This window comes from Cetorhinus maximus, chromosome 21 (genome assembly GCF_964194155.1).
Source record: "Cetorhinus maximus chromosome 21, sCetMax3.hap1.1, whole genome shotgun sequence".
Lineage (NCBI taxonomy): Eukaryota > Metazoa > Chordata > Chondrichthyes > Lamniformes > Cetorhinidae > Cetorhinus > Cetorhinus maximus.
This window is the reverse complement of record NC_135899.1, coordinates 17,860,083-17,876,003: the sequence shown is the minus strand read 5'-3', so window position 1 is coordinate 17,876,003 and position 15,921 is coordinate 17,860,083. Positions and strand designations below refer to the sequence as shown.

General features: G+C 45.7%; 1 protein-coding gene across 1 annotated transcript in view; it reads left to right on the top strand.

Annotated features, from left to right (window-relative positions):
* The window catches only part of LOC144695447 (E3 ubiquitin-protein ligase TRIM69-like), an 89,325-nt gene extending 76,141 nt beyond the window's left edge, over window positions 1-13,184 (top strand). Inside the window, exon 12 of the mRNA XM_078566333.1 lies at window positions 12,634-13,184. Within this exon, the coding sequence (XP_078422459.1) occupies window positions 12,634-13,184 (551 nt within the window). The remainder of the gene's footprint in view (window positions 1-12,633) is intronic.
* Window positions 13,185-15,921: the final 2,737 nt, after the last annotated feature.

The window sequence follows — 15,921 nt, the reverse complement described above, 5'->3', positions numbered from 1 at the left end:
TGAATTCAATTTTTCCACTCAACAAAACCATTGATATAATTCTGGAGATAACAGCTACCCTCTTCACTTCCAACTACAGGGAAAATGTTTGTGTCATCAGCAAATTTCCCAATCATACCTCCCATATTTACGCCCAAACCATGAATATATGCAACAAGCAGCAAGGACTCCAACACTGAGCCCTGTCAATCACCACTGGAAACTATTTTCCATTTGCAAAAATATTTATCGACCATGACATTTTGTTTCCTGTTGCTGAGCCAATTTTGGATCCAACTCACCACCTTCCCTGTGACCCATGTGATCTCACTTTCCTGACCAGTCTGCCATGTGGGACCTTGTCAAATGCCTCACTAAAATCCATGTGGACAATGTCTGCTCCACTACCCTCATCAATCCTCCTTGTTGGTTCCTCAAAAATTTCGATTAAGTTAGTAAGACATGATCTTCCCCTACAAAACCATGCAAGCTATCCCAGATCAATCAATGCCTTTCTAAGTGACACTTTATCCTGCCTCTCAGAATTGATTCCAATAATTTACCCACAACTGAAGTCAGGCTGACCAGCCTATCATTTTCTTGCCAATCCCTCACAACCTTTTTAAATAATGGTACAATGTTTGCAGACCTCCAACCATCTGGTACCTCACCTGTCTCTAGTGAGGATTGGAACATAATCCTCAGGGCATCCATTATTTCCTCCCTGGCTTCTCTTAACAACCCGAGATACAATCCATGTGGTCCTGGTTATACATCCACGTTCAAGGATGTCAGTTCCTCCATTACTTCCTCTCTCACTATACTTATTTTATCTAATATTTCACACTACTCCTCTTGAACTAGAATGTTTGCATCATCCCTCTCTTTAGTGAAGACTGAGACAAAGTACGCATTGAGAACCCTGCCCACATCCTCAGCATCAACGCACAGGTTACCATGTACATCTCTGATAGGCACTACCCTTCCTTTAATTATTCTTTTGCTCTTAATGTACTGGCAAATCTCCTTAGGGTTTTATATGATTTTACCTGCCAACATTTTTGCAAATCCTCGCTTTGCTTTCCTAATTTACATATTTACTTCACCCATGTACTTTCTATACTCCTCTAGACTTGCTTTTAGTGACTGCCATGAGCCTTCTTATTTTGCTTCATCTTGACCTGTCTGCTTCTGTGTAACCTGGGGGCTCTAGATTTGTCAGTATCACCATTCTTTTTATGGGGACATGTCTCCACTGTGCCCATAGAATCTTGCTTTTGAATAACCCCCACTGATTTGACAACATTTTCCCGTCTAATGACTCTACCCAGTCCACTTTTGCCAATTAACCTCTCAGCTTTGTAAAATTTGTCTCCCCCCAATTTAGAACTTTTATCCCTGCTTTCTATTTGCCCTTTTCCATAATGGTGTTAAATCTAACTGTCTTATGGTCAGTATCTCCAAAATGGTCACCCACTGCTACTTCATCCACTTGCCCAGGTTCATTTGCTAAGACTAAATCTAGAATTGCGCCCCCTCTCATTGGGCTTGTTATGTGCTGGCTAAGAAAGTTCTCTTGAATGCAGTTCAAAAATGTTGTGCCCTCTGTGCCCTTCACACTGTTTGCATCCCAATTCATATTAGGGTAGCTAAAGTCTCCAAATATTGCTGTCCTATTGTTTTTGCACTTAGAAATTTGCCTACATATTTGTCCCATTCCACCATTTGGGGGCCTGAGTACACTTCTAGTAGTGTGCCTGCCCCATTTTTATTTCTGAGCTCCACCCATAGGGCCTTATTTGATGCTTCATTTTGGATGTCATCCCTCCTTTCAGCTGTCATTGATTCTTGAACCGATAATGCTACACCCCCACCTTTTTTATCCCCCTCTCTACCCTGCCTGAAAACTCTATATCCGGGGATGGTAATCTGCAATTTTTGCCCCTCCATATGCCAGGTTTCTGTTATGGCGATGATATCATGCTGCCATGTGTCTAACCAAAGTGCATTGGATATCATTGAAGGATCGTTGCTTGTTTAGAGCACGAAGAGAGGGAGTGTCGATTGGACCTGTGCTGAGGACTGTGCGGATATCCATGTGAATGATCAGCAGCTTTAACTGTCCTCTGCCGGGTCCATGCAGGAAAGAAGTTTTCCTTGACTGTGGGTGCCACAATGACAGATCACGGTCTTCCACTAAAGCTAAAGTCCATCTGAGACTCAGACTCGTAGGTGTCTCTGTGACTGGAGGGTCAGGGGCCTTGCACCTCAACAAAGCATATTGCAGGTGAGGCACTCAGTGAGTGGACTACAAAGAAACCCCTAAACTTGTTGGCATGATAAACATGTCAAGGGATATGCGATTATGATGTGTGAGTGGTGACCGGGGGGGGGCAGGAACATGATAATCTCTCATCAATATGCATGGTACAGCGATTTATAGGGGTCAAACGTTCTCATGTTGCTCCTCCCTGTCTGGTTATGGTTGAAAGAGCTCTCTGCTAGGTCAGCTCCCCTTTGAGAGCAGGTGTCAGGGTTAGCAAGAGCCGGCCTCAGGGAAGTCAAGATGGCGGCCATTGGCCTGACCACAGGTGTATCACAGGCGGTGCTCTTATCCACAAATGGGTGAAAGGCAATGCTGGAGGTGGCTTCGTAGATCCCGGGGTCTATCTGCCAGCTTCTCCACAATGAGCTGCGGCCACAAGGGCTTGGAGGGAATCCAATGCTGGTGGCGTTGAAGGTCACCCCCGCCTTGAACTTCTTTAATAATGGACCCATCTAGGGCTTCACTTGGGACCAATGCGTCAGCTTTCAGTCAGTGACACACAAGTGTATTCAGAATGCCCAATCAGGATAGTGCATCTCTGGAAAGTTTAGATTTGACATTCCTTCCAATCTGTCGTGTTCAGGACTTTGTCAGTGCATTGCTGAAATCACAATTCTACTTACAGGTACCTGAGGTTGCAGGAGATGGTGCAGATCCTAATAAGCGCATTTGGTGCCAGGGTTCAGCATTTTATTATAGTTGAGCACATGCAAGGCTCAAACCAACTGCAGGGAAGATGTCACTACTGCAATTTAATTCTGCTCTCATAAATAAAGGTACATTTGAGAAACCTATGGTCAGTAAACAAGAAGGTGCTGGGGCCTTCCAGCCTCCAAAGGATAGAAAACCAAAAAGTTCAACAAATGTCCCGGAAGCTTACTCTGCCTGGAATCTGGTAACTATCAGATTGGTATGGGCCTGTCTACCACATCATATTCCAGCTATAGCCTCTGCATGTGGTTTGGCCACATCCTGGCCCTCCCATCCCCTTCATTGTCCTTCTCATCGGAGCAGACATCTTGTTGCCCCATGTCTCGCTCAGGCAACACATCCCCCTTTTGTATCACGAGGCTGTGCAGGGTGCAACAGAAAATGATGATCTGAGACATTCTCAGTATGGGAAAGCACTGCCTGAGCCATCCAAACATCTGAACCTCATCTTAAGGAGCTCAATCACCTGCTCAGTCAGGGACCTGGTGGGGGTATAGCCATCATTGTATCTCCTCAGCAGTACTCTGCGGGTGGTGAACTGGCATCATCAGTCATTTTTGCTGGGGGTATCCCTTGTCCCTGAGGATCCTGCCCGGCAATCACCGAGATAGTTCCTTTAATACCCTCCACTACCCTCGAGTCCCTACAGAGAGACCATTGCCTTGGTAACATAGAAAGACTAAACACATGAGCCCTTGTCAGGCATGACCATTCAGCTGGGGGGAAGGATTTTTGGAGTCATGAGTTGGCCACCACCCGTGCTCCTTGGAGGCTTCCACCCCTCGCTCTCCATTCATCCCTGCCTCTGACTGCAGCTGATGGCGAATGGACAGAATGAAAGGAAGCTCCATACCATGCTGGGATCTCGATGTGATGAGATGGGCATAAATCTGCTGACGTGTGGGTTCACCATAGAGGGGAGAACACGACTGAACATGGATGACATCCAGTTACCTCATAATTATTAGGGTGTTCCTTTAGTCGGCCATTTCTGCTGACCTTGAGCACCACCCACCAAAAAATCCTTGCTCCCACTTCGAGGCATCTTACTTACTGACTAACTGCGTGGTCAACGTCAGATTTGAAGAATGGTGAGTGTCACCTTCCAAACTTCATCCACCAACTTCTACCCTTCCCCCTGCCACCCACCAACTTCCCCCCATCACATTAACCCACCCAATATCAGCTTTCCACTCCCCTCTGTCACCCTTGAACCTCCCTTCATTCCACTGGGCATTATTCTGATCCACCTCCACATGCTCTCCCGACCCTGAGATCTAATGAGTACAGGCCCAACCTAAACAACCCCTCAAAACATTTATTAACCAAACATGCAATAATATACACTTCCAACACCAGTTATTCAGTGAGATCCGCATGTCGGAGCCCATTCCCACGTGGTCACTCTGCTGAATGACTTCTCCTGCACGACTTCCTGTGACTGACCACGTCACGCTTTCCTGGCTGTCCTTGTGGCTGTGGCTTTATATCCCTTTCTGACCCTGGTCCCTTGATATATAAATTAATACCTTGATTCGGGTCATCCAATTGTGTTTCATGCCTTATCAATCCCTCCACCTGCATGTGGTCATTTTCTGCTCTCAGCAGGGGATATCTCCAGGTGTATGCCAGCTATGGATGTAATATCTGTATCTTGAAAAGGCAGTAAGAAAGCTATTCACACATATCCAGAGACGCCATTGTCTATGAAAGTTGCTGTAGACGGAGTGCCTGTTGGTGAGCCACCACCTCAATGACATGTCCTGAAATGTCTGTGTGTTTAGTTAAAACTGTCTTTATTTTTAAACAGTTCAAAAAGAGTTTCAGAAAGAGTAAACCTTGTTTGGATGGTAACGCAATATGTGAAAATCAGACAGTAAATCAGTAACCCAGCTTACATCGTGCTCAATATCAATCTCCATTGGAGTTAATGGATACAGATATTGAGAGGAATGTGTTCCGAGCTGCTACTTCAGTGTTGTCCAAGTCACACAACCGTCCATGACAAATTTCACCCCATGTGTCTCTATGTCACCTTGGAGCATCTGTTGGTGACTCTTGATCACCTTCTGGATTAGAAAATCAGGATAGTGAACTTGTCCCTCGTGTGCAAGTGCACGGGTATAGAAAGGAGCAGTTTCAGGTGCAGTGTTTGCACCGATGAGCACTTCAAATAGGCCTCTGGAGGAGTAATTTCTGTATTTCTGGGCACCACACTTTGGGAAGGATGTCAAGTCCTTGGAGAGGGTACAGGGGGGACTTACCAGCACAATAGCACTGATGAGGGACTTCAGTTTACAGGGTAGTTGGATAAGCTGGTAATGTTGGATAAACTGGATAAGGTTCTCTAGAACAGAGAAGTTTAAAGCGAGATTTAATGCAGGAATTTCAATTATGAGGGCTTAATTGAGCAGATAAGGAGAATCTGTTTACTCTGGTAAGTGTGTCTGTAAATAAAGGCTAAGATTTAAAATAATCACCAAAAGAATTAGAGGGGTAATGAGCAAAAATGAAATCTCACAGACTATGTTCATGATCTGCAAGTCATTGTCTGAAAATGTGGATTTCATAGGAACTTTCAAAAATGAATTGAACATGTTCTCAAATGGACTAATATGCAGGGTTCCGGGCAAAAAGCTGGACTAGACGATTAAATTGGACAGCCTGCACAAGTACGATGGACTGAATGGCCTCCTTCTGCGCGAGAAGATTCCGTTATCTAGTCCAACTCATAATTGGGCTGGGATGTTTTTAAGGGATTAGGACAGTTACGAAAACAGGCGTTAGGCGCCATCCATCTGCTAATGTTGGTGCTGTTTTGGAGTCTGTCCAAAAATTGGGATGTCCTGAGACTCGAGCCCTGAGCCTTGGGTTTCCTGGACATGGATGTGGGCGACAGTGAAAAGCTGAACACATTTATTTTCCTGTTTACAATATGGAGATGGGGGAGGCAGCAGTGTTTTTCTCAGCTCCTCAATGTTCCTGTCCACGCTGGATGACACAATGCCCATCCCCCTCCCACTGCTGCCTGGCCCCTTCACACTCTACGCTCACCTACCCACTGTCTCCCCAATATCACCCACCCAAATCTGCACTTGCTCCTCCCGCATCTCTGCTCTCTCCCCTCCCCCACTCTCTATACTCACCATCCACTCCCTCTACCCACCCCCCCAGTCCTCCCTTCCTCGATTTCTTGCTCCCATGCTCCCTCTGCCTCCCCCCACCCCCACCCTGTACATTTTCCTCACAACCTCCTTCCTGCTTTCTCTCTCATCTCACTTTCCTGGTCCCCTGCTCCCCGCCACCTCCCTTCCCGTTGCCTTTGTTCTCTCCCTCCGCCCATTCCTACACATACTCCACTCCCCATCCTTCCCCTCTCTCACTCACTTACCTCCAGTCAGTCTTCCCTCCCCATTCCGCACTTCTTCCCTAAACTCGGTCCGATACTCTCCCTGTCCTCCCTGTCCCGCACACTGTCCCTCGCAATCCCTCCTCCTTTCCCTTCAGCTTTCTTTCTCCCCTCCCCATCCCATGCTCTCTCTCCGCTCCACCTCCCAACCTCTCTCCCCTCCCCCTTCCACCATCTCAGCCCTCCCCTTCCACCATTGTCACTGTCCCCTCCAGCTAACTCTGGCTCCACTCTGTCCACTCACTGACCACACCCCCACCCCTCCCAATCTTTCACTCCTTCATCACCCTTTCTCCCTCCCCTCCCCCTCCCTCTCCCCTCTCTATATTCACACGTTTTTTCTCTCTCTCTCTCTCCCAATCCCGCTCCTGTGTTTGGGTTGCTGAGCTGTAACTAGTGGAGTGACACAGGGATGAGCGCTGGGAACTCAACTATTTACAATCTATATCAATGACTTGGATGAAGGGACCGAATGTATGGTAGTTAAATTTGTTCATGACACAAAGATATTAGGAATTTAACTTGTTAAGAGCACATGAAGAGTCTACAAAAGGATTTAGATAGATTAATTGATAGTTAACTTAGCGGGTGGATTATAATGTCCAAATTCATCAACTTGTCCACTTGGCAGGAAGAATATCAAGGCAATGTATTATTTTAATAGAGAGGATGATTAAAACTATATTGTTAGAGTTCTGACTGTGTATTTTCGGTGTGGAGCGATTGTAAGTTCACACCTGTGGGAATAACCTTTGTGTTGTCTGGAGATTGTAACATTTAAGGTTCAGAATGTCCCAAGGGTTGATACATTCAGTTCCTGTCTCAGGGCAAGGGGGCTGAACCCTGCTGGGAGATCACAGTTTAACAGGTGAATTCAAAGGTCAGTTAACAACCATTTGTGTTCATTTGTATTGAGTTTAAAGAGTTGGGAGCAGCAGTTGGTGCAGCAGCTCAGCTGAGGAGCTGGGACCGTGCCTGTGTTGAGATGCTGGAGTGGAACTGCTGTCAGCAGGTTATAATTTGCCTTACAAACTACCAGGAGACGCTGGTACAGGCCAAGATCTTTCATTAGTGATTCAAGTGTATGCAGGGAGAGACAGCGTTGGGCAGTCCTAGACCGAGCTGTGCAGATTACAGCGAAATCTTGTTTTTATACACAATTAGTCACAGACTCGTAATCTAATCTTGTCAATTCACAATCACATGCTTAAAGAGGCCTTCGGCTTTTGTCACTTATTTCCCGTGTGTACAGACACTCGACATTGTTCTGATCCTCGCAAGACCACCATCTCTTGCTGATTGTCCAGGAGTCTGTGCCTCCTGATTTCAATGCCCACTCACTCCCTGAACTTGTTCTTTGTTCTCCTGCCTTGCCCATCTCCTTTCTTATTCTGTCTGAAACACATCAGCTATTCTCCCGTTCTGCTTTTCTGCTTATATTTTATTGTTACTAACAGGCAATTCTAACTAAAATTGTTTAACCCTTTCAAGATACTGGAGTAGAACTGCTCTTGGCAGGAGTAGATCGTCCAGCCCTTCCTCAGGCATTGAATGAAATCATGGCTGATTCTCTACTTCAACACCATTTTCCTGCACTATCCCCTTATCCATTGATGTTTTTAATATGTAGAAAACTATCCATCTCAGTCTTGCGCTTACCCAATGACTGAGCCTCCACAACCGTCTGGGACAGAAACTTACAAAGATTCATCACCCTCTGAGTGAAGAAATTCCTCCTCATCTTGGCCTTAAATGACCTGCCCCTTAATCTGAAACTGTGTCCCCTGGTTCTTGACCGCCCCACCACTGCAACCAGCGAAACATCCTTTCTGCATTTATCCTGTCAAGTCCTGTTAGAATTTTGTATGTTTGAATGAGATCACCTTTCATTTTTCTATACTCCAGAGAGCAAAGGACCCGTCTATTTAATCTTTGCTCACAGGACTGAAAGGTCCGAGGAATACACTGGTACAAAATTTCAACACTTGGAGTCCAGATGCAATATTCAAGTGGTTCCTTTATTACACATGTGGGCAGCTAACGCTGGGCAATCCAGGCGCTTCTCCACCGAGATTCAACTGAGCACAGTTAATATATTTTTTACTACCAGTTACAACTTAATGGTTAGACAAATGCCACAGCACAATAATCTGATCATTGTGTTCTTGTACAGTAATTGCAGTGCAGATACTGAGCATTGTCCTTTTGGGAGAGAACAAAGAATGTGCGTTTGTTCTAGACAAAAGGTTTACGGGGGCTGACTGGGTGTGGTTCCAGGCTATCAGACGGTGTTAAATGGCCTTCCCCATGTCTTGATCGAGTCATCCTGAGTCCCTGCCCATGTGTGTCTCCCATTTCCTAATTGCAAATTTACAGCTGAGCCCTTTGTACATGTTTTTAGCTTTCATGTAAGGCTGTGATTGTCTGTGTATGCTTTGGCAACCTAGATGCTGGTCCTAGCTGGCACTTTAAAATAAATCCAAATTTTCTGCATCTTCAGGACAATCCCTCCATTCCAGGAATTTATTTGTGAACCTTCATTACACTCAGTCTATGGCAAATATACCTTTCCTCATGTTCGGAGACCAAAGCTGCACATATTAGTCCAGATGCAGTCTCACCAAGGCTATATATAATTGTAGTAAGACACCTTTACTCCTGTAACCAAATCATCTTGCAATAAAGGCCAACATAGCATTTGCCTTCTAAATTCCTTGCTGTACCGGCTTTCAGTGACTCATGAACATGGACACATAAGTCCCTTTTATGCTTGACATTTCCCAGCCTCTCTCCATTTAAGAAATACCCTACATTTCGGTTTTTCCCACAAAAGTGGATATCCTCACATTTCTCCACCTTGAATTCCATCTGCCACAGTTTCACCCACTCAATGAGCCTCTCCAAATCTCCTTCAATCATCTCTGCATCCTGCTCACAACTGACACTTCCATCTGCAAACTTGGAAATATTACATTTAATCCCAACATCCAAATCATTGATATGGATTGTGAATATCTGGGGCCCAAGCACTGACCCTTGCGATACCCCACTAGTCACAGCCTGTTCACCTGGAAATGACCAATTTAATTCTACTCTGTGTTTTCTGTTCATAAACCAGTTCTCAATCCATGCCAGTAAATTCCACCAAATTGCATTTGCTCTGATTTTGTTTGCAAACCTCTGGTGTGGGACCTTATCTAAAGCTTTCTGAAAACCTGAATAAACGACATCCTCCAGTTACCCCTTCCCTATTCTCCTAGTTACATCCTCCAAAAACTCCAACAGGGGTTTGTTAAACGTGATTTCCCTTTCATCAAGTCCATGTTGATTCTGCCCAAGCTTCCCATTATTTCTAAGCGTCCTGTTATCACATCCTTTATTTTAGGCTCTAGCATTGCCCCTACAACTGATGTTAGGCTAACAGGTCTGTAATTCCCTGTTTTCTCTCTTCCTCCTTTCTTAAATAGTGGGGTTACATTTGCCACCTTCCAATCTGCAGGAACAATTCCAGAGTGTCTCATATTTTGAAAGTTGACCACCAATGCACCGACTTTCTCTACAGCCACCTCATGCAACATTCTGGGATGTAGATCATCAGGTCCAGGGGATTTATCTCCTTTAAGTCCCATTAATTTCTCTCATACTTTCTTTTTAACTAAAAATATTGTGTTGCAGTTCCTTGTTGATATTTGTCCTTTGATCCTCCATTATTCCGGGGGTTTTTTAATGGTGATAATTGACATTTGGGCAGATTATGAGCAGGTTCATGTGATTTGCCTTGCTCGTGTCTGTCATTAAACATGTGGTTTGTGGTGTGTTCGACCGCAGTTTTCCTGTTAATTAATGTTTACCTCATGTTAATTCTTTATGATAGAATATAAAAGATAATATTATCTGTTTGCATTGTTGACTCTTGTTTAGTAAAATTCTTCTGTTTGTTTCAAAACATGGAATCTTATGGATTTATCCTGTTAGTAAGCAACTGGGATTTCAAATTTGGTCGACTAACATAAAAATTTGATGGTCACTAAGCAGATCATAACCAAATTTGAGGGTCTTGCCTTGGACTGTAACAAATTTTGGGGTCTGGCCTCGCAATGTACCAAGGGAGACAGCAGAAATCTACAGTAGAGAGGGATCTGGACAATCTGGTACATGAATCACAAAAATTAATTGCAGGTACAGCAAGTGATTAGGAAGGTAACTGGAATGTTCATGTTTATTGCAAGAGGAATCGAGTATTAAACTATGCAATTGTTGCTACAGCTGTACAGGGTCTTAGTGAGACTGCATCTGAAGTCTGTGTACCATTTTGCTCTCCTTACTTAAGAAATGAGATAGTTACATGAGACGCAGTTCAGAGAAGATTTGCTCGACTGATTCTTGGGATGAATGGATTATCTTATGATAAAAGGTTGAACAGGTTTGGCCTTTACTCATTGGAGTTTAGAAGGATAAGAGGTGATCTTACTGAAACGTGTAAGACGCTGAGGGGATTTGACAAGGTGGATGCCAAGAGGACATTTACCTTGGAGAGGCATCCGGAACTAGGGGGCAGTTTTAAAATCAGAGTGAGATGAGGAGAATTTGTTTTCTGTCAGAGGGTGGTTAGTGTGTGGAATTCTCTTCCCCGGCGAGCAGTGGAGGCTGGGTCATTGAATATATCCAATCAGATCAGCCATTATCTCGTCGAATGGTCGAGCAGGCTTGAGGGACCGAATGGCCTACCCCTGCTCCTAATCATAGCGTTCTTGTAATTTAATTTTCTTTGGTACCTTACAGGATCAGATTGTATACAATCTGTGTGGTGACATTTTCATACCTGTTTCGCAGAAGTATCACTCCCCACCTACTCTCTCCAGCTCTCTTTCTCTCCAGCCTGCTGTTTCCTCCCCGCTTTCTCCCAAACTTTATCTTTCCCCTTCCCGCTCTCCTTCTCACAATCTCTCTTCCCTCTCTCATACTCTCTCTCTCCCTGCGTCACTATCTCTTTCCACACCCTGTCACTCATGTTCTCCCGTCCTTACGCTCTCCCTCTTCTCCCCCATCCTTCTCTCCACCCACACTTTCTCACTCCCCTTGTCCCCACACTCTCTCACTCACCTCCCACTCTCCCTTTCTCTTTGCCTCTTTAACTTCTGCTCTCATTATTACCTCTGCCCTTCCCACAATCTTTCTCTCTCCCCTTCCACACACACTCTCCCTCTTCCTGCCATGCACTCACCCTCTCAACAATGCTCCTGCTCGATCTAATATCAGTCCCTCCCGCCCTCTACCTCCATTCCCCACCCATTGTCCCTGTCAGGCCCATTTCGCCCTCTCTTCCACCAACCCAGACACTCTCTCTCCTTCCTCTCCTTCCCCCTTTCCTCACCATTCCGCTATACCTCTCCCACACCCTCTCCTCCTCCCATGCTCTCCCTTTCCTCTTCTGCACTTTCGCCCCTCCCCTTTCTGCTTTCGTTGACATTCTCAGCAGTCTCCCACTCTCTCTGAGACCTTCACATTCTCTCTCCCACCCTTGTAAGCCCTCCCCTTCTCTCTTTTTCACTCTGCCCGATTTGCGTTCACCCTCCAGTTCTTGCTCACTCTCTCTCTCACACCTTTAAACTCTCCCTTCCCCCTGCACTCTCTACCTCTCCATCTTGTTCTGCCTCTCACACCATCTCACTCTCCCAGCCACCCTGCACTCTAGACCCCTCCATCTCACTTTCACCCTCGCACTCTCCCTGCCCCCCTGCACTCTCTACCCCTTCATCTCACTCTCACATCCCTACACATTTCCTACCATCCCCTGCTCTCTTTACTCCACCCTCTCTTTCTTACCCACTCTCCCAATCTCTGTCATGCTGGTCTCTCTCTCTCCTGCTCCCATGTTCTCAAACCCTCCTGCTCTCACTCTCTCCCACCTCTTCCTCTCCATCAGTCCACCCACACTCTCCCTCTCCACGTTCCTGCTCCCTCCTCTGCTGCCATTTTCTCTCCTCAACTTCACCTCCCCCCTCCATCTCGTTCCAGCTCCCTCTCCCCCTCTCTCTTTCTCTCTCCCCACCTCCTTCTCTCTCTCTCTCCCGCTTCCTCTCTCCACCTCCCTCTCTCTCTCTCTCTCCCACTTCCTCTCCCCCACCGGGCCCCTTCCTCACACTCTCTCCCCCTCCCCAGCCCCTCTCTCTAAATCACTGACTGTGTTATTTTAACTTTCCCCCAGCTCCAGCCTCTCTGACTCTGGATCCGGACACAGCGAATCCCCGGCTCATCCTGTCTGAGGACCGGACCAGTGTGAGACACGGAGACAAACGGCAGCCGCTCCCTGACACCCCGGAGAGGTTTGATCCCTGGGAATGTGTCCTGGGATCAGAGGGATTCACATCAGGGAGACATTACTGGGAGGTGGGGGTGGGGGAGAAGACTCGGTGGGGGATCGGAGTGGCCCGAGAGTCTGTGAACAGGAAAGGGGGAATCTCCCTGATCCCCGAGTCCGGATTCTGGGTTGTGGGGCTGGATCCCGGAAGAGGTTATTTAGCCGCCACCTCCCCCTCACGGACCCCCCTCACCCCGAATGTGAATCCCCGGAAGATCGGGGTTTTCCTGGACTATGAGGGTGGACAGGTGTCATTTTACAATGCGGACAACATGTCCCATCTCCACACTTTCACCCACACTTTCACTGGGAGAATCTTTCCCATCTTCCGCCCGGGACGGAATGACGACGGGAAAAACTCGGCCCCGCTGAGAATCTGCGGGATTCAAGGTCACTAACAGATCCATCCCATAATTTCACACCGGCTCCCTGCCTCCTGCCAGCTGTAAACTGATGGGTGTGGGTCTCAGTCACAGGTGGAGAGAGAAGCCAGGTTAACATTCCGGGTATAAACCCTGTATGGGAACTGGGAACTGAAAGATCAGCGAGGACCTCTGTAGGGCTGGGGGAAAGAAGGAGGGGGAGAGAAGAAACAAATAGAAGCTCAATTGTAGAGAGGAACTTACTGGGTCGAATGAGCTGTGAACTGCAGGAACCCGGTGACCTTCCTGCCTGTAATGTTGCTCCACAGGCGGAAGGTGGTGGGACATCAGCTTGTTTGAGATGAATCAGTTCAGTGATTCTCAAACTGGGATCCGGGGAGTATTTCCCGGGGGGTCCAGGAAATAATTTCTCCAGAGGGTGGGAGAGAGAGAGAAAAGCACAAGAGGGGGAGGTAGTGAAGTGGGGGAAATAACAAGCTCCCCGCTTTGTATAAATTCCCAGGAGTTAGTGTTATTCCTGCATGAGCAGCTGTCAAGATTTCCACCCCCAAACCTCCCGAATTCTCTCCCTTCTTCACGGCCATGGACATTTCGGCTGTCATGGTTTTCAGCGGTGAGTCTGACATTTCCTTTCGGTGGGAGGGGAGGTGGAAGACCAGCTGCTGCTGTGATACTCGTCTGTCTTCAATTTGGACTCAGACAGTGAGCAAGTGCCGTTATCATGCTGCCTGGCCTGCTGAGTATTTCCATCATTTTCTGTTTATATTTATCTCTTATTGGTTTGTTTCTTGTCATAGCGATAAAACTGTCATCTTAACTTTCCTCAAACTCTCACCATGTTTCAATAACACTGAGAAACTGGACTCGGTTGGTACACGCCTGTAAGTATTGCCCAGACTGTCAAATTCAATTGGGTACTCCGTAATAAAATTGGAGGGGTGTTTCCGGTTTGTTTCACATTGAAATGCGAACGTGCTTTGAGACTGTTTGAGCATGTAAATGATGTGACACTGCTGTGAATACTGATTTGATAGTCCGTCTCTATTGAACGTGATGTGTGAACTGATCGGGTATGTATGCCATTAACAGGCAGTGCTAACCACGTGAAAAGTAGTTCAGTTGCTGCATTAGAATGTTTGTCATGGTCTTTCTCTTGTACTGACGCACCTCCGAGTGCAACATGATCATTTGAATATCATTGCAATTTCTGTGATGGTCATTTTGAAATGTTCTTTTAGATATTTTAGGAATAAAGTATATTTTGCAAAAAAAAGTGGAGTCACAGTTATAATTTATCTCTGGTTTGTCTGCTCTGTCTCATCACTTTCCCCGTCAGTGAAATAGTCCTTAAATCACTAGTATGTAGTTACATATTTTATTAAAAACATTATTAAGTCTCTCTGTACATGTAACCTGTTCATATTATCATTTTTATATAGAATTATAATTTACATTGGAAGTCCATGATTACATTTGTAAATTGGTTCTTCAACCAAAAGAACCTGAAAACGAGTGGAATAGAAGCAGTTTTCTAAAGAAGGACACAGTTCATCATTAAATCTGAGAAGCAGAAACTAAACATGTTGTTTGTTTTATTTACAAATTGCTCCAGAGTCTGGATCCTTACAGCACCCATTCAAAATTCACCTGGATGATTTGAAGAGCTTCTTGCTGGAGTAAGTGGAGTGACAGTTGCCTGTAAATGGTCCTGAAGTTTACTCTGGTACTTCAGCCTTCGCTCCCGTGGGTAGGGACATGAGATGGGCAGTGGGAATGCCAGCCTGCTTCTGGTGGGAAGCAATGCAAAATCATAAAATCACAATGCACAGACTGTGGTCAGTCAGCCCCCTCTGTCTGGAGAGGCACCATGATAGAGCTATTCAACTGGTCCCAGTCCAGTTCCTTTACCCCCACAGCCAATCCCTTTTTGAAAGTTAGTTTTGAATATTGTTTCCACCACAGTGGCAGCCAGTACATTCCAGATAATAACTGGCTGCGGGAAAATCTGTATTAATCTCACTCTGGATTTTTTTTAAACAATACCTTACATCTGTATCCTTTGGTTGCTGAACCCTCTGCCACTGGAAACAGTTTCTCCCTATTTTCTCAAAACCTTTCATGATTTTGAACTTCTCTATTAAATTTTCCATTAAAGTTCCCTGCAGAGACACTGGTCATAATCTTCCAATCCCCTTAGGTAGAGGAGAGGAGCCAGAGGACTGGAGATATGTAAATGTTTCATCCTTGTTCAGAAACGGTCTAAGAATAAATCCAGCCTCTCCAGGTAAGACAGTTTAACCCCTGTGCTGGGAAAGCTTTTAGAAGTGATAACCTTGGACACAGTTAAAAAACACGTAGACAATTGTGTGGAGTACTTAAGGAAAGCCAGCCTGGATTTTTCAATAGAAATGTGTCCAACCAACTTGACTGAGTTTTCTAATGGGGTAACAGGCAGGATTGATTGGGTAACATGGCTAATGTGCTATTTCTAGACTTCCGAAAAGGCATTTGAAAAAAGTCACATAATAGGCTAACACGAAAATTTGAAGCCCATGGGATATAATGGACAGTGACAGTATGAATATGAATTTGCCTCAGCAGCAGAAACAGGTATGGTGAATGGTTATTTTTTAGACTGGAGTAGTTTTACAGTGTTGTTCCCAAGGGGTCAGTGTTATGACAAGGCAGATGATGTGTGCTGGGCGGACCACATCCACACGGGAAATTTGGTTGCTCTATCACAATGGTTTTA